The sequence below is a fragment of the Stylophora pistillata genome, chromosome 8 (assembly GCF_964205215.1).
Source record: "Stylophora pistillata chromosome 8, jaStyPist1.2, whole genome shotgun sequence".
Classification (NCBI taxonomy): Eukaryota; Metazoa; Cnidaria; class Anthozoa; order Scleractinia; family Pocilloporidae; genus Stylophora; species Stylophora pistillata.
In genome coordinates this window covers 28,777,438-28,800,718 of record NC_142526.1, presented here as the reverse complement: position 1 = coordinate 28,800,718, position 23,281 = coordinate 28,777,438, and the positions used below count along the sequence as shown (strand labels likewise).

General features: G+C 38.5%; 2 protein-coding genes and 1 pseudogene across 7 annotated transcripts in view; 2 read left to right on the top strand and 1 right to left on the bottom strand.

Moving 5' to 3' along the window:
* Positions 1–9,264: 9,264 nt before the first annotated feature.
* LOC111322794 (uncharacterized) lies at positions 9,265–11,843 on the top strand (annotated as a pseudogene). The gene is made up of 3 exons (XR_015991119.1): positions 9,265–9,276; positions 9,811–10,143; positions 11,227–11,843. The product of XR_015991119.1 is annotated as an uncharacterized LOC111322794 (transcript).
* Positions 11,844–15,137: 3,294 nt separating this feature from the next.
* LOC111323920 (uncharacterized) lies at positions 15,138–17,955 on the top strand. The gene is made up of 3 exons (XM_022927375.2): positions 15,138–15,585; positions 15,988–16,320; positions 16,955–17,955. The coding sequence occupies exons 1-3, from the start codon at positions 15,235–15,237 to the stop codon at positions 17,432–17,434; spliced, it is 1,164 nt and encodes a 387-aa protein (XP_022783110.2). The 5' UTR covers positions 15,138–15,234; the 3' UTR covers positions 17,435–17,955.
* Positions 17,956–20,439: 2,484 nt separating this feature from the next.
* LOC111323150 (uncharacterized) overlaps positions 20,440–23,281 on the bottom strand; it is a 20,053-nt gene continuing 17,211 nt past the window's right edge. For all 5 annotated transcript variants that reach the window (XM_022926452.2, XM_088729448.1, XM_088729449.1 and 2 more), the window contains 2 exons: positions 21,695–22,039; positions 20,440–21,502 (listed from right to left, as the gene is read on the bottom strand). In XM_022926452.2, the coding sequence (XP_022782187.2) occupies positions 21,023–21,502; positions 21,695–22,039 (825 nt within the window). In that variant the 3' untranslated portion in view covers positions 20,440–21,022. The remainder of the gene's footprint in view (positions 21,503–21,694; positions 22,040–23,281) is intronic.

Below are 23,281 nucleotides of genomic sequence, written 5' to 3'. Positions count from 1 at the left end.
AAAAAGTGAGGCACTTTGAGCTTACAGTATCTTGCCCGAGAACAAAATGTCATATTCCTACATCAGTATGTCTATAGGTAGGAATTACTCATGCCAGCATAGGGGCTGGACAGGTGCATGACTATTTTCATATGGAGTTTCTATGTATATGGAAGCCATTGCCCACCTCACAATAACAATAATTAAATTCATAGTCCATTGCAGGGTTACCTTCCCCCTGCCAACCAGTACCCATATTTACACCTGGAAAAGGTGAGGCACTTTGAGCTTACAGTATCTTGCCCGAGAACAAAATGCAATGCTCCAGCACTAGACACCAAAACTGGACTAATGTCGAGTCCAGTGCGCTAACCATTCAGCCACCATGTCTCCTCCTCTGATCCTTATGATTAGAGAGGGGTGAGTGGGGTCAATTGCCGGATTAGGGTGGAACCCTTATAACATTGTGTAGCCAATAGTGACTTAAGGAAACTTAAAGCAACTTAATTGAGGCGACTTAAGGCGACTTAAGGTCCCAGAGTAGGCCTCTTAGAAACAAACACTATCAGGAGGTCATGAGCACTCACACAAAGACGTATCTTCCCTGTTTACTAACGTACCCTTAGATGAAACATTGCAGCTTCTCGCGAACAGAGCTTTTACAAACAATTGGTTTTTAACGTACGACTTGAACTTCACCAAAACGGATCTTGAGGACCTCCTCAGTGTAGCTATCAAAGGAAAACTATTACAATTCAATAGAGCCCTTTACGAACAGACTGATGGCTTGGCTTAGATCCTTAAGTTGTTTCCTGACAATATCTGCTGAGATTTGGTCTTTTTATGGTAAAACCACTCGAATTGTGTTGTCTGTCTCTTTAGATGATAATAAGGGCTGCTGTTGGTCGAAAATTTTGGAGTCAACGAAGCTTTTGATGATAGAATTAACAAGATGTTTGGGATACTTCAACCGCGAGAATACTGATTTCAAACGGTCACATTCGTCTGAAAAATGTGTCCAAGATGAAGATAAACGATGAGCTCCATCAAGCATAGTTAGTAAACCCTTTTTGTAGCGATTGTCGACATGACTCTGATAGTGCAAGAGTAGAACTGAATTGGTGGCTTTTGCATACACCTCTGTCTCCATCAAGCATAGTTAGTAAACCCTTTTTGTAGCGATTGTCAACATGACTCTGATAGTGCAAGAGTAGAACTGAATTGGTGGCTTTTGCATATACACCTCTGTCTCTGTTTGTGGCGATCCATTCAGCAACTGGATAAGTAAGATACCCAGAATTCAACTGGATACCCAGAAATGGGAGCATTCCACTGCGTTCGGTTTCCATCGTGAATTTTACGGAGGAATGTGCATTTTTTTTACTAATTTATTTTGCTAAAGGGAAGATAATAGTTTTCGTTTTTGTTTGGGCGACCTGCTGACTGGTCAATCTCCCGTTGATGAGATTACTTTAGGGAGAAAATCACTCGTGCAGATAAAAAAATCTGTTTGATCTTAAAATTCTAAGCGTGCCTTAATCTGACCACTGTTGATCTAAGGGTGGCTAACAATTTAGCCAATCACAAATTAGATCAAAATAGAGTGTAAACCCTGTCTTTTAAGCGGTGAACTGAGTCCAAGAGAGTTTCTTTGAACGTGACCACCTTCGGCCCAGAGATCTTTCTGGTTCATTGTGGAATGTATCCTAATCTTGGTCTCACCCGCTTGAAATATTACATTAGGAAGCGATTCGGAAGTTATTAGTGCCATTCAAATAATCGATTTCAGTTGTCTAACATTTCATTGATCGTATCATCTGGCTCTCGATTGTTCGAAGGTCGTATTGCACGATTAATGGATTATTCGCTATATAGCAGGTGAAAAACAGAGTTGATTACTAGCGAGACTAGCACAGGGCTGTAGCCAGATTTCAGGACTAGACGAGGCAAGTTTCGAGCGCCGAAGGCGCGAGCCGCTGGAGGGCCTGGGGGGCATGCCCCCCAGAAAACTTTGAAATCTAGAGGTTTAGAAATGTTCTTTTAAGGATTTTCCGTGGCATATTTCTTCAGAAAAGTCAATCTTTAAGAAAAAAATTAAAAAAGGCCAAAATTAAGACGACTGAGGCAATTGCCTCGTCTTGCCTCATGCTAGCTACGGCCCTGTAGCAACAAGCAAACTGCAGCCGCATGAGGTAACAGCCTCTAGTAACTAACAGTTGTTAATCAATCACGCACAATAGTGCTCCGTTTGGTTTTTAAGTCATCTAGCATAAAATTCCAATGCAGCAGTAAACCTCAAAACCGCGATGGAAATAGTTAATGAAAATGAGTCACCCTCTGTTTATCAATTCTTTCGCAATACAGCCAAAAAGATAAATTTTTAGTGTAATAATTAAAAACAACATGAAACTTGAGCTTCTGTCTCCACTACACAACAAATAACACGGTAGTGTAAACCAAATAAGTTTATATATGGAAGCCTGCCGAGAACCAACCCGAGGCCAATGTTGCCCGCAGCATACATACATGCATACATTCTCAACTGATATACCGTACACAATCCCGATATATAATCAATTTCTTACACATTCAAAAATAGATCTACCTCACAAATATGTTAGCCCTAACAGATGAATAAAGGCTGATAGTTTCGAAAGAAACTGTTTGGGGCTGCGTCGGTGGGAGTAACGAAATAATTTGGATATATCAACAAAGTTGAAATGGTAAATTGGCCACCGTAATGATTACAAAAGCTGACGTTTCGAGCGTTAGCCCTTCGTCGGAGCGAATAGAGGAATTGCACTTCTTGCAAAAAGATATACATCGGCGAAACAGGCAGAAGACTAGGTGACCGATTCCGAGAACACCTTCGAGACGTGGAAAGGAATGACAAGGACACATCGAAACCAGTCGCTAGACATTTTAATTTACCTAATCATTCTAAGCAACATATGGCAATCTGCGGTCTTTCCTTGCACTTAGGTGGCACGGAAAGCCGTAAAAATCTTGAACAAAAGCTCATCTTTCAAACCGGCAGTCTAAATCCCACAGGGATCAATGAACGCTTTTCATTCCACTAATTTATTCATGTTTTTCTCGTTGCCATGCACCCACCAATAACGTAGCTCCATTTTCTGCCTTTAAAAGCCCACACAACCCACAATTCCTCTATTCGCTCCGACGAAGGGCTAACGCTCGAAACGTCAGCTTTTGTAATCATTACGGTGGCCAATTTACCATTTCAACTTTGTTGATATATCCATATTATAGCCCTAACAGAGATGCGCAACCGCTTACAAAGACACTATTACGGTTATACGGAGGCAGAAAAAACCTGCCAGAAAAAAAAAACCTTTGGGGAAAAAATATGACAGGAAATCTGGGTAGGAAGAAATTAAAAAACTAAAAAACTAAGAAAAAGAGGATACCTTTCAAACAAAAATCCCTCTCTAATTATCAACATTCATTCGACTTACCTTTGTGTTTTGAGCTTTTCCGAAAAGTTAAGCGCAACGTTCAAGTTAGTGAAGTTGTTTACTTGATTGTTGATAAAAGCAAAGGAGTCTATTTCTTGGGGCTCACAAAAGCAATACATTTTCCCGGGCTCTATAACGCAATAAACCCTTGCGAGATGCGTGTTGGGAGAACACCCAAAAAGCTTCCAAATCGTACGGCGGTAGAGTAACAGGCCTTTTTAATGTTTTTCCCACCTTTCCCAAGTAGGTTTACAAAGTTGAGGTATAGCAGAGTCCAAATCGGAGATGAGAGTTGTGTAAAACATGATCAACTAGCTATGTATCATATACATAGTACCTGATGATATCGAGGGGGGACTCTTGATTTCTTTATAGCAAAGCAAAGCAAAGCAAAGCAAACTTTATTTACACAGGGTAGCCCATTCAGCTCTAAGGCTGGTATCCATAGGGGCCCTGTATTGAAAATAATTTACATCAAATTTCTAGAATAGATATATATGTGTATATAATGACTAAGATTTTACAACTACATTAACAGCCTAAAACTACAAAGCTAAAACACAATTAAAACATAACATAGTAAATAAAATATCAAAATTATCAAAATTTCGGTAAAAGGAAATGTTTTGCTCGGCGACAGAACGTTTGAATGTTTTCACTCTTCACAATGTTTAAAGGAAGTTTATTAAAAATTTCTGCGCCAGTAAAAAGAAAGGTCCTTCTCCCAAAATTCTGTTTTACTTTTGGTAGGGATAGCCTCAGACTTTGCCTCGTGGAATAATTGTGAATATTCGAAAATCTGGTAAAATATGATGAAAAGTAACTAGGAACTAATGAGTGGAGACAGAGAAAAACGAGTTTAGCCTTGTGGTAATAGCGTCTACTGGAAAGAGTCGGCCATTGCAGCTGATCTATTGCTTCAGATGACCGAGAGCAACGTGTAATAATCCGTGCAGATCTATTTTGTAAGCGCTGTAGTCGATCTATATCTTGTTGTAAAAGGTTACTCCAGGCAATGTCACAGTAATCAAATAAGGGAAGAATTAAGGTATTATGAACAAGTATTGCTGCCTCTTTTGTGACGAAACTTCTAATGCGGCCCAGAATACTAACTCTTGACGCCACCTTTTTACACATATAGTCTGCGTGAGCCTTCCAAGTCATAAAATTGTCGAACACCACGCCTAGGTATTTAAAAGTAGTTTCGCAAGAAATGAGCTTTCCGATAAGATTAAGATTTAAAATACAATCGCGCTCTTTATGCCTTCGAGATGTAAATAGTACACACTTAGTTTTTGAAACATTGAGAACAAGATTGTTGTCTTCTAGCCATTCAGATAGACATTGAAGATCTTGATTAAAGTAAAAAGTTAAATTGTCTACTGTTGGGCCAGCAAGATATAAAACTGTGTCGTCAGCGTACATATTTACAGATTAGTGTTTGACACAACGTGGTAAATCATTAATGTAGACAATGAATAACAGGGGTCCGAGGATGGACCCTTGTGGCACTCCAGAAGTTATAGCAAGCTCTTCAGATGAATGAGAATCAATTTGCACGAACTGCTTTCTTCCCGTAAAGTAGTCCTTAAACCATAGAAGGCTTTCCTCGCATATACCATAGTACTCTAATTTTCTGAGCAAAATGTCATGGTCAACTGTGTCGAAAGCCTTTGCCAGGTCAATAAACACAGAACCAGTAACAAGGCCCTTATCCATATTCAGGAGAATCTCGTCGGCGAAATAAGTTACAGCCGTCTCAGTTGAGTGCATTCTTCTAAAACCGGACTGTAATTTACAGAGCAAGTTATGATCATCAAAAAAACTTGCAAGCTGCTTGTGGATTAAACGCTCTAGGACTTTAGATACCACTGGTAATACCGATATGGGGGGGTAGTTTCTTGGGTCATCTTTTGAACCTGATTTATGTAAAGGGGTCACCTTCGCTTTTTTCCATTCTGCAGGGATAACGTTTTGTTGGATAGTTAAATTAAAAATGAGCGATAGTGGATAGGCCAGGGCGTCTGATCCGTCTTTTAGTAGACGAGATGGAATACCATCAACACCTGTAGCTTTCTTCGGTTTTAAATCTTTAAGAGCCTTTCTAACTTCCGTCACGGTGATCTTTCGTAGATTAAATTTTTCTGGGCGGACAATTTGCGGTAGCCATTTGGAAAAGGATCGCGCGGTTGATCGGTGGATCGACCTTAAATCTTCGGCACAAGAGACAAAGAAGCTATTGAAGGTGTTACACTTGTCTTTTGCTTCATTAGCTGTACGAGCAGTAGCGCTGCTACTCTTTGAGCCATTTCCGAGTAGCCGTTTTAGGTTTTTCCAGGTCCCACGGGAATCTCCTCTTGTCTCCTGGAACAGTTCGTTGTAATATCTTTCTTTCTCTTTTCTGAGCTTCAAAGTCACAACATTGCGTAAGCGCTTGTAAGAGCTCCAATGAAGCTCATTGTTTGACCTCAATGGGTATAGTTGACCTTATAGGGTATAGTTTTAATTCTCATAAAGTGAATTCTGAAAAATTCTGTCAGGCAATGTGACCTTTTAATCAAAATAATCCTACGAGATTCTCAACGGGGTAATGGCTTTAGCGGGCTTAAGATTAAAATTTTGGCCAACTAACAGGTAACGGTGAGTTTCTTTCGGTTAACGGAGAAATTGTTATGGTTAACTTTTTTACGATCGGCTAATAGTTAAAATGCGTCCATTTTTATGGCTAATTTTTGTGCCGTTTTACGGCTATCGATGTACCCCATTGATATTATGAACTGGTGCCCATACGTCTTTCTAACTTCAGGCTAGTTGTGATTATTACATCACTAAACTAGTATCGAACTTAACTCTTTTTGGTGATAAGCACTCACTTTAAACCCTAAGCCTCCCCTTTCAATAAGTGTTATTACCTGTTCGGCATTTCTGACTTCTTTTTTAAAATCTTCTAAAATCTGTGTGCTGAGAGCTTAATGAATGTGTGGGACAGAATGTCGAGTTTTTAAACGACTTCTGAAAAATGGCTGTGACACTACGAGCGCGTATGATTAATTATGCTCATGAATGAATAATGGAACATGCAAGTACACAATACAGCACGCAACCTGAAAACCCTCACCCCTTTCTAACTGTTTCGTTGAGCTCCTCTATCCGTTAATTTTGTTTCAAATACGACTTACGGACATTCCCAGGCCAGACATTCTCATACCCCGCTCATTCGCCACTAAACGGCTTAGATTCGTTTTTTCGCCTTATTTTAAGATGAAAATGGCCACTATATTTTCTTTAAGTTTGTTTTTTCGGAGATATAAGTGCCTATTTGTAACTCGTGATACCGATATGTCCTGGAGAGCTTCGTTTGCACGTAAGCTTTTTTTTTTACTGGCGTTAAATTAGTAACCGTTACTTATCGACAATCGAAGAGAAACAAAGTGACACTCTAAAATAAACTTTTCATTTATCTCAAACCTAAAGAAGTTTTGATTCTCACTCTTTTTTCGGAATTTTTATTTTAGTCTTCAAAGTTCCAAAGGGGAAGATTATTATACTCGCACTCTTTGCTAGAATTCATCTACTGTAAAACCTTTATACATAATTTTCTGAATAATAAACATTTCCGTAAATATACCAATTTCAACATAGTCAAGAGATGAGAATCCTTTGATTGTAAAATTTGCATCTCTCAGATGATTTATTGTCAATCTCGTTTACAAAAAGGCGAAAACGTCAATGGCGATAATCTTTCTTTTTATTGCTTGGACAAGTTACCTTCTGGTTATATTTTGTTGGTAAGCAGCGTGAAAAGACGGCCCCTCCACTCATCCCTAATGGCTAAAAGCTAACTTTTACTGAAAAAGATAGAATGACAGTTTCGTAATTTGCGACAATGTTCAAGCGCGCGGGCACAGAGCAAACTATTTTTAACAGAGTTAAAGGCTGAATTTTCTTAAAACATATCAACATGTTGAGGAGCAGCTATTAATTGTTGTCTGAGTAAGGAAGGGGGAAGGTTGGAGGTTTTTTTAGGGGGGGATCACAGAGTACAGAGGAGGGTCTATGGAAAATTGACTGCCAGTGAGAGGGGGGCCACCAGAAGAAGGGGGTTCAAGTAGTTTTTATTGTGACTACCAAAATCATGCGACCCTCCCTTCCCCCAAGCGACAAAAAATGACAGGTTCCTTAATTATGAACCTAATTATTAAGACTCGCGATAATGTAAATGAAAACAAAGTTGCATATGTACAAACATCTTTTAACTCAAAAATCACGCAACAATGTATTACACCAGTAAACTGCTCATTCAGCTAATGATTTAGTGAAGTAAGACTTTGAGGAGATACAGAAACCATGTACTTGTCATTTTCACTGTTGAAACGGACTGGTATATTTACATGCCATTCTGTAACGCAGAAGTTAAACGTGGATTTTTATTCAGTGTTTTCGGGTCAGTTAACCACTGAATTGCAAAACAACCCATCTGGTGATCAAGTAGACAGATAGATAGAGAGATAGATAAATAGATAGATAAATAGATACATTGATAGAAAGATATATTTAACTATGATTCGCCGAAGGCGAGGTAAATATCGTCGAATAATCCCCGAGACGAAGTCGAGGGGATTATTGGACAATATTCACCGAACCTGAGGCGAATAATTGTTTTAGTATAATTTCAGAGCTGAAGAACAGAGAAATTTCTAAAATCATAACATTTTAGTGACATTTATTAACTTTTTATTTTAACATTTTGTATAAACCGCGTGGAGCGGTTTATATAGCGTCATATAAGGAACCGCTCAACCAATCAGATTGCTGGAAACTCTTTGCTCAGCTCTGAAATTATACTAAAGACATATAGCTTTACTTAACGGGGAAAAACACTTAGTCGACTAAGAGCTAATTAATAATACAATATTGGGGCTAATTCTAATGATATCTACTTAAAACTTTTGCCTTCTTTTTTTTATGTCGCGTCATAAGTTGTCCTACAAATATGTCGCGACATTTACACCACGGGAGTCATGGAGGTCGCACTTGTGCGACATAAATGGTATTTGAAACCAGACTGTCAACTCTTAATATTTCACGCGTGAAAAGAGCACCTATAGAACTTTGTAGACATGAAGCTGGGGCTAGTTTTATTAGCGACATTTCTTCATTCTCTGTTTAATTTGTTCAATGAACAAAACCTTATTGATTTGTACGCATTGTACAACACTCGCAAACTGCAAATGTTGGCTCTTGCCGCTTTAAACCGACGTCGACGGATGCGAAAAAATGGGAAAATATCTGCGAGCCAAAGGGTGAAAACAAGCCATTCCCATACTGAAAATAATCAGGTGAATAGTGCAAATTTGTAAATTGGTATGGGTTGAAATTCGCAATAGGGACCACATAAAACGTGTGTCGAGAAAACCTGTGACTAAAATATTGAACCGATAGCTAGCTGTGCACACGTGTTGTCTTTGCAGAATTGCGAAAATCCAAATGTTTGCTAGTATTTCAGATTTGATCGGCGTTGCGACAGAAGAAAAACAAAAATTGTTATTTTAAGGCGATAAGACGAGATATGGCCTGCCTCGAGGCAGGACATCGGCTTTTTTGATCTTTGGGTCCTTCGGACATAGTTATGTCTGGTTTCGACTTAAGGGTCGCACTTGTCGCAAGCACGCGATAACAGATTTTATGTCCAATGTAAACACCAAAAGCGTAAGTGCGACCCCTGCCTAACTCATAATTCAAGTTAGAGTCAGTCATAGAGTTTTCATCAAGCTTATAAAGCCACTTCACATGCACTTTGGACTGAATGATGGGGTTACATGTAAACCTTTTTATAATTTGGACAAGGGTTATTTTGTTTCTATTGAGACTCAGAATTATTTTTTTCAAGCTTTTCAATCTCTGTCATGTATGTCTATTATCCATACGATCAAAAGGAAAAACTTCATGTTTACAGGTCAAATATAAGAATTTTATGTGCCTGTGGCACACGTGAGATATTATAATTCTTGTCACTTGAACAAAAGATTTAAACCTTCTCGCCGCCGTGTAACATTATTCATGTATGTCTAACGAAGCATCTTTTGAGTAAGGTTATCTTGTCATTTTGGTATAGACCACTTTCATAAATGGCTGCCAGATTAATATTCTTTCTTTTAAATTCAAATTAGCCCTTCTGGCCTTGCTTGAGATAATGTATTCTTTTGAATTTTGTACTGGAGAACGAGGTCAGAAGGGCTAATTTATTGAACTTCATATATCCATTGTAACCAAAAGAATATTAATTCGGCAGCCATTTATGAAGTGGTCTATGGAGTGTGTATGTGGTGTACTTCTAGTGATTTGGTTTCCATAGAGACAAACGTCTTGCGTTGATGACGTCACATGTACCAACGGCTGCTGTAGGACCAATCCGTGTGTCAATGGAGGAACCTGCACTGAGATCTGTGAGCCCACAAGCGTTCGGTACAACTGTTCCTGTCCAGTAGCTTTTTCTGGAAGACACTGTGAGATTCAGCCGAGAAGTTGTCAGGATTACAAAGCTGCCGGGTCCAACTCCTCTGGAGTGTACACAGTTCGTGTTGAAAACTAACAAACCTTCCAAGTGTTCTGCGATTTTAATTCAGAGCCTGAGTTCGCTTGGAATTTGATTGAATCATTCAGTTTGTCCAATAAACACCGTTTCCAGGTAACTTCGCTAAAACTCACTAACTGTCAAACAAAGATCTCTTCCAGGTTATTTTACATCTCTTTATACAGCGTAGATGTCTATTCTTTGTTTCACGAACTCAGCTGGAATGACTTGAAGTCTCAGCGTCAAATTCAGAACGCCTTAATGGTTTTCAAGTCTTTAAACGGGCTGTTTCCCGAATATCTCAGGTCTAAATTTATAAAGCGAAAGGAATCAAACTATTATCCGAGGGACTAGGGAAACAAACTTGTTGTCCCCTTTCCGAGGACTAACTACGTACATGAAAAAATAGTTTTAGCTACAGCGGCGCAACCCTTTGGAACAGCTTGCCCTGTAACATTAGAGAGTCTGGTTCATTAAATACATTTAAAAGCCTCCTCTACTATAATTTTTAAACACGGCATTCATGGAAATCAGATTTTTTAAGTGGCATATTATAGTAATTTTTAATTTATATTAAATGTAATGTTAAGATTAGGATCATTTTTAGGTTTTAGGACGTTAGTCATTGTATTAGAATTTATTGTGCCTGATAAATTTTTTAACCGTGTATAAATAGAATAAATGAATAAATACAAAATATATATTTTTATTTTTTTGATTGTCATTCAGATTGTAGTTAGCGATCCGTCATATTCAGTTTTTGATGACTCACAGCTGGTTTGTCGTTAAGCAGCATTCATTCCCCTTTCTGGAGAATTGGCGAAACTGTCAAATCTACAAAGCAACTGGTCTAACTCGTTTGGATTGTACACAGTTATTGAGGACACAAGTCGAAATTTCCAAGTGCGATTTGATTTTGATACAGAGCCCGAGATTTTCTGGAACCTGATTACATTATTTAGTTGTTCTCAAAAAGGCCTTTTCTAGGTAATTTTTTTAAAAATCCTTGCCACAAGGTCGGCTTATCTTGTCTATTAATTCATTACAAAGTAGGGTAACTGGTGTAGAGAAATTTTCTTCGTGGTCTGTTCTGCGATGGGACATATTGTTGTTGCTTTTATAGAAGATCTCTTAAAACATATTCGTTTGGTTGCTATAATAAGAAGTTATGACCTTCACTTTCTTCTCTGTCTCCAGAATAACATCACGTTTTACGATGACTACCAAGCCATCAGCGGTGATGCCCCAAACTGGCAGGCCTACCTCATCAAACGACCCTACCCTCTCTGGCTTATAAATCACTCGACTCACTGGAGAGCTACTTGTCGATATAACACAGATGGCACCCTATATACAGATTACCTGAGAGCCTCGCTTGAAGACTTTGACATTATCATAGACCAACCCATGATGATAAAGGTCTGTTGGCCATACGAATATGTCAACATCCGGGGAAACGAGTGTGTGAACTGTACTGCACGGACATGGTATAAGAAAGGAGATTACCCTCTCCATATCGATAGTTATTACCAGGTTGGCTGTGATTTCGATGGAAGCAGAACAGACCCAGCTTTAGTCACCGACGACAGCTTTGGTTTTTACCTCGACATAAATTCTAAATTCTGTTGTACTTCAAGTGACAGTGACACTACCCAGTTATGGATCGGGAGCAAGTAATTTTCTCATCTCAGAACACGCCTGTAGTTTTCACACAAGGAGGCTTAAAAATCATCTGGACATGGCTACCTTTAAAATGTAATCAGTTTTTTAGTTTACCGCACACCTGATCATAGTTTTGCAAAAAGAAAGAAAAACTGATTTGAAATCCTCGCTTAGTATCTGCGTTACAGAATGCATGTAAATAGGACAGTCCACGTTTAACAGTGAAGATGAAAATTAAAGTATTATTACATTACATCATTAGCTGAACGAGCGGTTTGTAGCTTTGAAAAGATTTTTAGGGATCTTTGAGCTTGTAAATATGCAACTTTGCTTTATTTAAAAAAATAGCGATTGTGAAAGGTCAATAGGAACAAGCTTGGTAAGAATCTTTCTCATTTGTATTTTCAACCATGCAGTTCAGTAATGAAGTGACGTCGACCATAATCGAACCTGATGTACAAGCTATCAGAAATTACAGAGAACCTCAAAACTGATTTTAATTGATGATTTTCGTTTTTCTTCTTTTACCGGGTAAAACGAGTCTGCTAAGTTGGAGTGTATTGCCTGGGTATTCTATATTTACTCAAAGGGGAAGTGCTATTTACACTTTGTTGACCAAGTAAAAGCATCGAAAAAGTATTGGTTATAAGTCACGAAATGTTGACTATACATGCAATTAACAGGGCTTTTATTAAAAAAAAAAAAAAAAAAAAAAGTTAACGAGAGGAGGGTCTCATAGTTTACGGCTAACGGTTATAATTTTGGCCATTTTACAGTTATCAGTTAACCAATTTGAGACCCTCTGAGAGCGATTAGGAAATCCTCTTCAAAATTTACGGTTTTCAAAACTTCAGCTCTCGCTATTTTTCTTGAGGCTCCTAACTAAACAGCTGCAAACAGATATTTGTTATCTGGAACTAGAAAAATGTGTGATTCAGATCCGGAACCTCTTCACTTCCTAGTTTGGTTTTCTCTCATGATAAACTCCTTTCGGCATAGAGATTGAAACGATAAATCAATTTGAGTCATTCGTGCGTGTTCCTTTTATTTGCCATCTTATTTGATACGTCGTCTCGATATTTTGAGTAAGTTATAACTCATCTCATATCTCCTCGTCAGGGTATTTTGTTAAGTATGTTAAGTTAACGTTTTTCTTCGTTAGGGACGCCTTTCTGGTGCGTTTCTCATATAACAACAAAACAACTTCAGTCAGTTCGGACTCCAAAAAATCTCCAAATCCCTTTTCTTTGTACGGGGGACCAACATATTGCGTCATTGCGATATAAATCATTTGAAGAAACCAATAAGCGCACCTGAAATTGACTATAAAAATGAAACAAAGTTTGTTTTTTAAGAAGAAGGAAGGCCGCAACAATCAGCGTTTTATTCTTAGTTAACTATTATCTATGTTTTTAGTTTCAACCTACTACCGTGTGTTCGCTGTGTAAATAAAATTCTGAGTTGATAAAGATAACGCTTTTGCTGTTACAGATTGCATGTAGCCGGATATCATCTGATGCTGAAAAGAAATGAACTCCCGACAATGCCTGTTGGTCTTATCTGATAGCTTGGTTTTTCAGGCCACTCCGACGCAAGTTATGAAGCATGGAGTTCATTTTTTTCTTTGGAAATTTGGGTCCAATGAATTCGCTCAGCGCGAGTCACCTTCCTTGAGGCATATTAAAACGGTCCGTGGGTAATAAGTTTACCTCCACAATCAACTGTTTGGATATTATGACTGGAAAATAAATTAAATCTCTCTGACAGTGAGCCCGAGTGACTATCATAATGATATCCCGGGGTTATTTGTTGTGCATGACTCGTTAGACTGCGAGGAACAATTTTATCGCGCAAATTTGGATACTGTCAGGTTTCAGAAATTAAGTTGGGCTTGATTTTATTCTTGCAGATCTACAGGCTCGGACAATAAAGATTAAATAATGAATATCAAAACGATCTTTGCAATAATGAACAATGATAAAGGCTAACTAAGACAGCTTGAGCGGGTGAAAGTTGGCGGCAAAACTCATTGAATAATTGATAACCGCGAAAGTCTGTGCCACGTTCGTGGTGTATCGTACAATGGAGAATGCTTAGTTCTTTTAAGCAGGTGTAACAGATATTTTTCACGAGGGACTTCAGATGAAAACGTACAAGATGTCAAATAACTAAGGACTGAAGCAGATAAATGGAGTCGATGTTTGGTTCTCTATGACAACCGATTTCTGAGGAATATAATTAAGTGATTGACTTGATAATCCATGTTATTGTAAACTCAGTTTTTAGTAATTTTTACTATAATGAAATCACCGTTGCCATTAGGATTTCGTGGTGTAGAAGTGAAAGCTGTCTAATTCAACTCAGGAGCTGTAAAGACCCGGTTACCCCGAGATTACTCAAATCGTCCCGATCGCTAACATTTCCGAGAAGATTGGTTCGATCCCCGTTATATTTGACAAACAGGTGAAACTGATCATGATCAGTACCGGGCAAACTGTTATCCAAACATCATCTTTCTAAAATGTATCATTTGCTCCTCACTCGGGACTATTGTTTCATTGATTCCACCTTTAATTTACATTACTTACAATAAATACGTCTGCTAGATGGATATTTATTATTATTGGTACCTCTCACGAGTGTTCGAATTTAGCCAGTTAAAGTTTTACAAAATTCCCAAATAAGTTGTGGTAAATTGGATAAATGTATACAAACAATCCTTGTTAACTTTTGCTGGTAAGAGATACAAATTTTACTCCGACATTTAATTGTCTCAGCTACTGTATTGTCTTGTTCGCCTCTCAATTTAAATAAAATTCAATTTGTCAGGAGAAAACGTAATTAGCTTTTCCTCTCAATGAATAATGAAAATAGTAATAATAATAAGACCCGGAGAGAGAAAGTAAGAGAAAAACGTTGTTCAACGACAGGTTAAGCAGTTCAGGGGTAAATGTATCGACTTGTTTGATCATACAGATTTATGATGCCTCCTTGAAAGCTACCACTCCTGAAGTAATTTAATATGTTTATATAAGTTTTTAGTATAATTTCAGAGCTGAGCAAAGAGTTTCCAGCAATCTGATTGGTCGAGCGGTTTCTTATATGACACTATATAAACCGCTCCGCGCGGTTTATAAAATGTTAAAATAAAATGTTAATAAATGTTACTAAAATGTTATGATTTAAGAAATTTCTCTGTTGTTCAGCTCTGAAATTATACTAAAACAATTATTCGCCTCAGGTTCGGTAAACATTGTCGAATAATCCCCTCGACCTCGTCTCGGGGATTATTCGACGATATTCAACTCGCCTTCTGCGAATAATTGTTAACTAGAATTTCTTTTGTGTGTAGAGGTTAATTTATTAGACCTGTAAGTGAGTTAACAGGTGAAAATTCCAAAGGAAATAAAATCATCATTGTCATTTCTATACCGTTTATAATTTCACAGCATGTAGATCAAATTCGCCTAAACTTAATGAACACCTGTCGAACCAAGGAAACTGTAAAGTCTGTTCTGAGCACAATCTAGAAGGATTGTAACCATGTTTTTGATTAATTTTCTTACTAATCTTCATATGGTTTCAACATTTACAGATGCAAAAAGCAACTGCGACACTGGATTTTGTCAAACATATCCCTTTGATATTTATGGGGATGCAATGCAAGACAAAGAGCTTGTTGGCCATGTTTTCCACAGTTCAGTGACTTCAAACCCAGTTCAGTGCTACATGTTGTGTAAAGATGACTGTCGATGTTTGTCGTTCAACTACAAGGAAAATAACGACGTCAAATACTGCGAATTGAACGAAGCCAGCCATTTCACCCACGACAGCTTCCTTAAAAGTTCTGCAGGATCCCGCTATTACAACCTGCGAAGGTTTTTCCACGGAAAGGTGAGTTCAAATACACGCATTGTTGTAGTATTTCTAAAAATATTCCTAAAATGTAGAGGAAAGGAAGTTGCCTTATGAATAAACTCGATTTTATCAAAACAGACCTTTTCGCGAATTCGCGAATCGAATTAACAAACTGAGATTGCTTGCAGTATTATGAATTTTTAATGTGCCGATCATTTTGGAGCTTCAATTGGAAGTGTCAAGTCTTTCCAGCGGAACACAAGTTGTTAGATCTTTAATTATCATATGGGCGTGTGTGTTTTTCCGAGAACTAAAGCACTCGTAGAATCAATACGGCCGTTACACATGGAGCAACGAATAATCTTTTGAGTAAGGTCATCTTGTGATGTTGGTATGGAGTGTGTATGTGAAGCGATTCTACTGATCTGGTTTCCATAGAGACAAACGTCTTGCGTTGATGACGTTTCATGTACCAACGGCTGCTGTAGGACCAATCCGTGTGTCAATGGAGGAACTTGCACTGAGATCTGTGAGCCCACAAGCATTCGGTACAACTGTTCCTGTCCAGTAGCGTTTTCTGGAAAACACTGTGAGATTCAGCTCAGAAGTTGTCAGGACCACAAAGCAGCCGGGTCCAACTCCTCTGGAGTGTACACAGTTCGTGTTGACAACAAACAAACCTTCCAAGTGTTCTGCGATTTTAATTCAGAGCCTGAGTTCGCTTGGAATCTGATTGAGTCATTCAATTTGTCCAATAAACACCGTTTCCAGGTAACCTCTCTAACACTCACTTACTGTCAAACAAAGATCTCTTCCAGGTTATTTGACATCTCTTTATATTTTTATCTCTTTGATTGTCATTCAGATTGTACTTAGTGATCATATTCAGTTTTTGATGACTCACAGCAGGTTTGTCGCGAAGCAGCATTCATTCCTTTCTCAAGAGAATTTCAGCAAATGATATTGTACATAAGATGCGATTAACATGATTAAGAAGGATACTTTTGGCTTTAATATGGCGGGAGACAGTGCGCTGAAAAACTGTCAAAACTACAAAGCAATTGGTCTAACTCGTTTTGATTGTACACGGTTGTTGATGATACCAGTCGAATTTTCCAAAATTGATTGATTTTGATTCAGAGCCTAATATCGCCAGGAACATGATTACACCATATAGTTTTTCTAAAAAGACCCTTTCAGGTAATTTGCGTAAAAAAACATCCTTGCCAGATCCCGTCTATTACTTCTTTTCAAAGGAATGTAAAGTATGCGGAGTTTTCCTCGTGGTCTGTGTTACGATAGAACATGTTGTTGTTGTATTTTTTGAATAAGATCTCAAATAGCATTTACGTTTTGCGGCTATTATAACAAATTATGGCTTTCACTCTCTTCTCTCTGTCTACAGAGTGACATTGTCTTTTACAAAGACTACCAAGCCATCAGCGGTGATGCCCCAAACTGGCAGGCCTACCTCATCAAACGACCTTACCTCCTTTGGCTCAGAGATCACACGACCCACTGGAGAGCTACTTGTCGATACAACACAGATGGCACTGTGTATACAGATTACCTGAGAGCCTCGCTTGAAGACTTTGACATCATCAGAGACGAACCCACGATGATAGATGTCTGTCGACTTTACGAATATGTCAACATCCGGGGAAACGAGTGTGTGAACTGTACGGCACGGACATGGTATAAGAAAGGAGATTACCCTCTCCATATCGATAGTTATTACCAGTTTGGCTGTGATTTCGATGGAAACAAAACAGACCCAGCTTTATTCACCGAAGACAACTTTGGTTTTTACCTCGACATAAATTCTAAATTCCGTTGTACTTCAAGTGACAGTGACACTACCCAGTTATGGATCGGGGGCAAGTAATTTCCTCATCTCAGAACACGCCTGTAGTTTTCACACAAGGAGGCTTAAAAATCATCTGAATATGGCTACCTTTAAAATGTGATCAGTTTTTTAGTTTACCGCACACCTGATCATGGTTTGTTACAAAGAAGAAAAAAACTGTTTTGAAATCCTCGCTTAGTATCTGCGTTACAGAATGCATGTAAATATAACACTCCACGTTTAACAGTGAAGATGAAAATTAAAGTATTATTACATTACATCATTAGCTGAACGAGCGGTCTGTAGCTTCGAAAAGATTTTTAGGGATCTTTGAGCTTGTACATATGCAACTTTGCTTTATTTCAAATAATAGCGATTCTTTGTTTATCTAAAAGTAAGTGGTGGCCAACTAGAAAGCCTTCGCTACTTTGACCACCACACACAATTTTATAATCTGTGCTTTATTTATTTTATTCTGTAATCATTTGCTGCAATTATGCTTTTCTATCTATGCTAATTTTATGTAAATAGTGTGAAATAAATGAACCTTGAACCTTGAACCTTGTAATTTATCGACAAACATCGGCAGTCGCGTATAACAGGACGGAAAACGCGTGCACTGTAAGTTCCCCTTGTTGTCCCTTACAAAGCTTTAGAAAACTTGTCTAAGGCTTAGAGTGGGACAACAGGAGGTTCTTACAGTGCACGCATTTTCCGTCCTAGCTGTCATGTATAGCACTGAAGTGGGTTCAACGTAATATACTTGTGAAAAACATGGTCAACAAAATCTGTGTCTTGCACAGAATCTTGATGCACATCAAGGGAGATCTTCTTACAACTCTCGGAAGGACAGTCTCCCTTAACTTGTAGGAAAAAAAGGGAAGCAAATTCCCAACGCTGCAGATGTCATATCTGTGGTGTATATCTGCACCGAGGTTTAAAGCAATTTTTTCGTCACTCATTTGAAGGAATCGGACAGATAGGTATTGACCAAGAGAATTTCGATATGCTCTTAATATTGTCGGGCTCTACAGTCATTGATTTGTCAACGCTGGAATTGGACCCGACGAGCTGATGCCTCGAGTTTTAGTTAAAAAAATTTATCTCTGCTACGCATGCGCAGCTGAAGAAGTGATAAGATCTACACTGACGTAAGCCGTAAGGAGTGTCCAATGGTCTTGTTCGGCATCTGGCTGGAAGTTCGACCTTATAAAAATTATTCAGGAAAATTCATTACCTAAGGAGCAAATTCCGCGTTAAATTACACGTGTAAATGTACTTATTGCCTGAGTGGGAGGGCTAAACGGGGAAATATTTGGCTCGAGTTCATAACGTAAGGACCGAGCGCAGCGAGGTCCGTGCCTCGTGACCGAGAGCCAAATATATTTCCTGTCCGGCCTGACCAAACTCAGTCAATAAGCATTTTAGCATATGACCACCTTAAGTGTTGGAAATTTCAACCTAATTAACACGCGAAAGACGGGCAGAAGCAGTGACACGACTACAAAAAAAAATTTGCCATTAAAACTTTTCCTTTTTTTTTTCACGTCAGAACAAGGAACTCCCAATTCCTTGAAAAACGCGACTCTTTTTCTCATTTCTGTTTTCCTTCGAGTTTTTGTACCAAATTGACGTTAGGGCAGAAGGGCCGGACGGCTTTTTCCGGACCGGCTCACGTCAACCCGTCAAGCCCTGCACACATCAGCTTTCATTATGGTTTTTCAATGGGATTGCGCGAGCGGGGCCGGACGGGTCATACGATAAAAACCGATATCGCACGAGTCGGGAAGCGATACTTCAGTCAGTTGTTTTGACATCGAATGCAAATCCATTTCGGTTTTTTTAGTAGGTAACGTCAGCAACTAATGCATGGTAGTAATTAAGCTTCGAATTTGTTTTTCTTATGACGTTTGACATGTATTTTTTACAAAATACAAAATGCTTGTTATTGCACAAATACATTAATTAAGAACAAGGGATGGTGGATATTACTGATTCTGGAACAGCACGTCGAGTGTCTGAGAAGTACAGTACAAGTGAATAGTGACATTTAGCACCAGGGTTTTCAGCGGAAACCGTGAACGGCAAACCGGTGGAGGTCACGTGACCAAGCCCTGCGGTCACCTTCGGAGTTTTCAACGCCAAGAGATAGGTTTCCACGCAAGTGATTGACCAGAACGTTTTTTTTATCCTGAATTTGTTTTTATGCCACGCACAAATCAGAAAGTTATGTAAACCAGTCTTTTTGGAACAAGTTTAGACATATTTTTTAGCGAATAAGGGAAAATAGGACTTCTTGTTGCCATTTGAAAATCAGACACTGCTGTTGTCTGGAAATTCAATATGGCGGCCTCTTCAATTTCATGGAGAGGTGCAGCTAAAGCGGTAGAAGCCATAAACATCAAACGCCAAACGCCTAATTTTAACCTGAAACTGCCGTTTCAGGTTTGCCGTGAATGTGAAAACCCTGGTTCAAAATGTCTCTAATGATGATTCACATCCCCCTGTCCTCTATCTTATTACCACTGTACGCATATTTTTTCTTAGGTTTTTAAGTCTCGGTCTCAAGTCTTTCCTCTTGGCTAGTCTGATCGTCGATTTTTCCATAAATTTTATTAAAATGTGAATTATTAAGCGTACCCTCAGATTAATCGACATCCCGCTTCCACTGACTAACAATTTAGTTGCCTGACGATTCTGCCCATTGTTTCCTATATCTAGTAAGGTTAACAAAGACTAAATGCAATGAAATGAAAATTCTATTAGCTTTACGCTGTTCCAGCACCTGAAATTTCGAGAAATTTTATTTACAACGTTCACGGAATGAAGGAAAAAGGGATCCAATTGCTGTGTTTTCAATTGCTATACTTTGTTCAACACTCGTGATAAAACGAGTGACATCTTTCCTTATTTACTCGACATTTACCACTGCATTTTAAAATCTATTTATTCACTCAAAGTTTTCGAAGCTGAGGCTAGTGAGCAAAAATGCCAGAAATTGATTATGTTAAGTAACGAGCTAGAAACTAATTGCAATACAAAAGTAGATTAAAAGCATATCATTTAATACTCAGACGAGAAACATCTTTAGGAGTCAATCACACGTAAAAAAAAAAGTTAGAATGCTCTAGAAATCCTAAACTTATTTTTCATAACATATAAGCTGTATTCACTTTAATTGTTTTTAATTATCGTTAAATTTGTACAATTTATAAATACAAAAAATCAAGGACTTGGAGTTTTTCATCAATGTTAATGGAGCGGTTTTCAAGTTGACTATGTAATAAAACATTATTTGAAATACAAAAACCTCAGTGGATCTACGCCATAGCTTTAGCCTTTCTCAGACATTTCTAATCTTTTTTCCAAGCTCCATTTAAAACTGAGTCTATTAAAAGGTGAATCTAAACTATACCAGTTTCAAAGACTCTTCAATTAATTGGTCACTGTTCTATCTATGATATCATGTAAAAACCCTATGGCTCTTCATCTACTTTATTGATTTCAAAATTACGACAAAAAACTAAAATACAAATAAAAAAGAAAACCGTTTATTGTCTGCCATGGTCTGTCATCAAAAGCTAAGAAATAAGACCCATCGTTTCTACTGTTGCTTGGTCAGCGGTACTATTTGCTCCCGATCCAGAACTGAGTCGTATCCGCCTGGTTTGAGGTACAACGGAATTTGGGATTTTTAGCACCGTAATATCCAAAGTTGTCCTCGCTTGAAATGGCCGCGTCTGTTTTGCTGCCATCGAAATCGCAGCCACAGGAACAGGAACTGTCTATGTGCAAGCGGATAACTCCTTTCTTATACCATGTAGCCGCAGTGCAATTCTCGCATTCATTTCCCCGGATGTTGACATATTCGTACGGTCGACAGGTATGTACTACCGTGGGTACGTCTCTGATGATGTCAAAGTCTTCAAGCGAGGCTCTCAGGTAATCTGTATATACGGTACCATCTGTGTTGTATCGACAAGTAGCTCTCCAGTGAGTCGACTGATTTCTGAGCCAAAGGAGGTAGGGTCGTTCGATGAGGTAGGCCTGCCAATTTGGGGCATCACCGCTGATGGCTTGGTAATCATCGTAAAACACAATGTTTTTCTGTAGACAGAGGACGTAAATTAAAGTTAGTGTAGAAGTTACGCGGATCGTTTTCAAAACGGTCGCTCATGAAGCAAGAAAATTATGAAAAAACAAAATTAATGATGTATTCCACATTTCACCGCTGAATGTGCTTTCGTCCTTCACACCTGTATCAGATATCTATAAAAGATTCAAAGAGAATGTAAATACCTGAAAACGATGATTGTTGGATAAACTAAACGACTCAATCAGGTTCCAAGCGAACCCAGGCTCTGAATCAAAATCACAGAACACCTGGAAGGTTTGACTGTTGTCATCGTTAAGTGTATACAATCCAGAGGCAGTGGACCCGGCTGCTTTGTAATCCTGACAGCTTCTTTTCAGCTGAGTCTCACAGTGTTTTCCAACAAACGGTACAGGACAGGAACAGTTGTACCGAACACTTGCGGGCTCACAAATCTCAATGCAGGTTCCTCCATTGAGACACAGATTGTTCTTGCAGCAGCCATTGGTACACATGACGTCATTGGCGCATGAAGAATTGATGCTATTAGTCTTCAAAAACAAATTAAACGTAAAAATGATTTTATTTGATGAGTTTCACTGGTAAGAAAAGGAATCGTAGCGTTAAACTAGAATTACAATCCTATGTTTTTCCTTATATCAGGTTTTTGAGCGTAGCCAAGATTAAAAAATATTCCAAACACAGGCCTCAGTTTAACAACTACTTTTATTTCAAAGCAAACGTGTTTTTGCGGCGTTCTATATTCCCTTTAGCTTTAGTTTTGATAAAAAGATAAGGTACTTTTTGGTTTATCGTCTACAGTTTCTTGACAGTTATTGAATTTATACACAATGGACACCTGCAATCGTCTTCTGTTACCGCTGGGCCTCACGTTCCCCAGCTGGGTCCCCTGCGGAAGCGCTTGACTTTCGGGCATGCGCGTGAGTGGCCTTCGAGTAAAGACCACGAGGGCCACCGAGTTTTTACCTGAATTCAAGCTGAATTCGATCTGAATTCGATAGTTTAGTGCTGAATTTTGAGTTCACCTCACGGTGCCTCGTGTAAGAGTAAATGGTTAACTTTATGGTTCGTCTTCACTCGTATTTTCTAAACGGTAGACTTTACGGTTGGACTTTACTCGTATTTACATATTTAATTAACCGCCCAATCGGTTAAAGCAGAATACAATCTGAAAAAAAAAAAACCCAACCAATTACAGAAAAGAAGGGACGATGGGGTCTATTAGAAACCACAAAAGTCCCCGAAAACCTTGGAAATGCCAAAAACTTCGATCAAAACTGAAAACCGCATGCAAAATTGTCTAAACCGATAATTTTTCACTAAATAATCTTTTCCTGATGGAATTTTGGTTAGACATATCTTGCATATAATGACAGCTAAATGGTTAAATAAAACATGATTGTCTTGCCAAAATTTGGAAGCCTCCGAGGCAGGACATCTGGTTCTTTGGCCATCTGGCATAAAAACCGAAGACCCGTTGTAAGAAATAGCCTAAACTCGCAATGCCCCCCCTAAGAAAGTACGTATTAAATGTTGTTTTGAAATTAGTTTGCATGCTTGCACAACTTTGGGAGTCTAAAGGCCAACTGAAGGATAACTATCCCTCTAAAAAGAGGAAATGGCTTAGAAACAAGGTACAAATGCAAATTCTAATGATTTTCGAACTGAAAACTAATACTGACTTCGGTATTAATGTTGGAAAGGTTTACACTAAATACATTTATGAGAAAAACAAGCAGGATTTTCGCCTGAAATTTCTGACTGTTTACTTG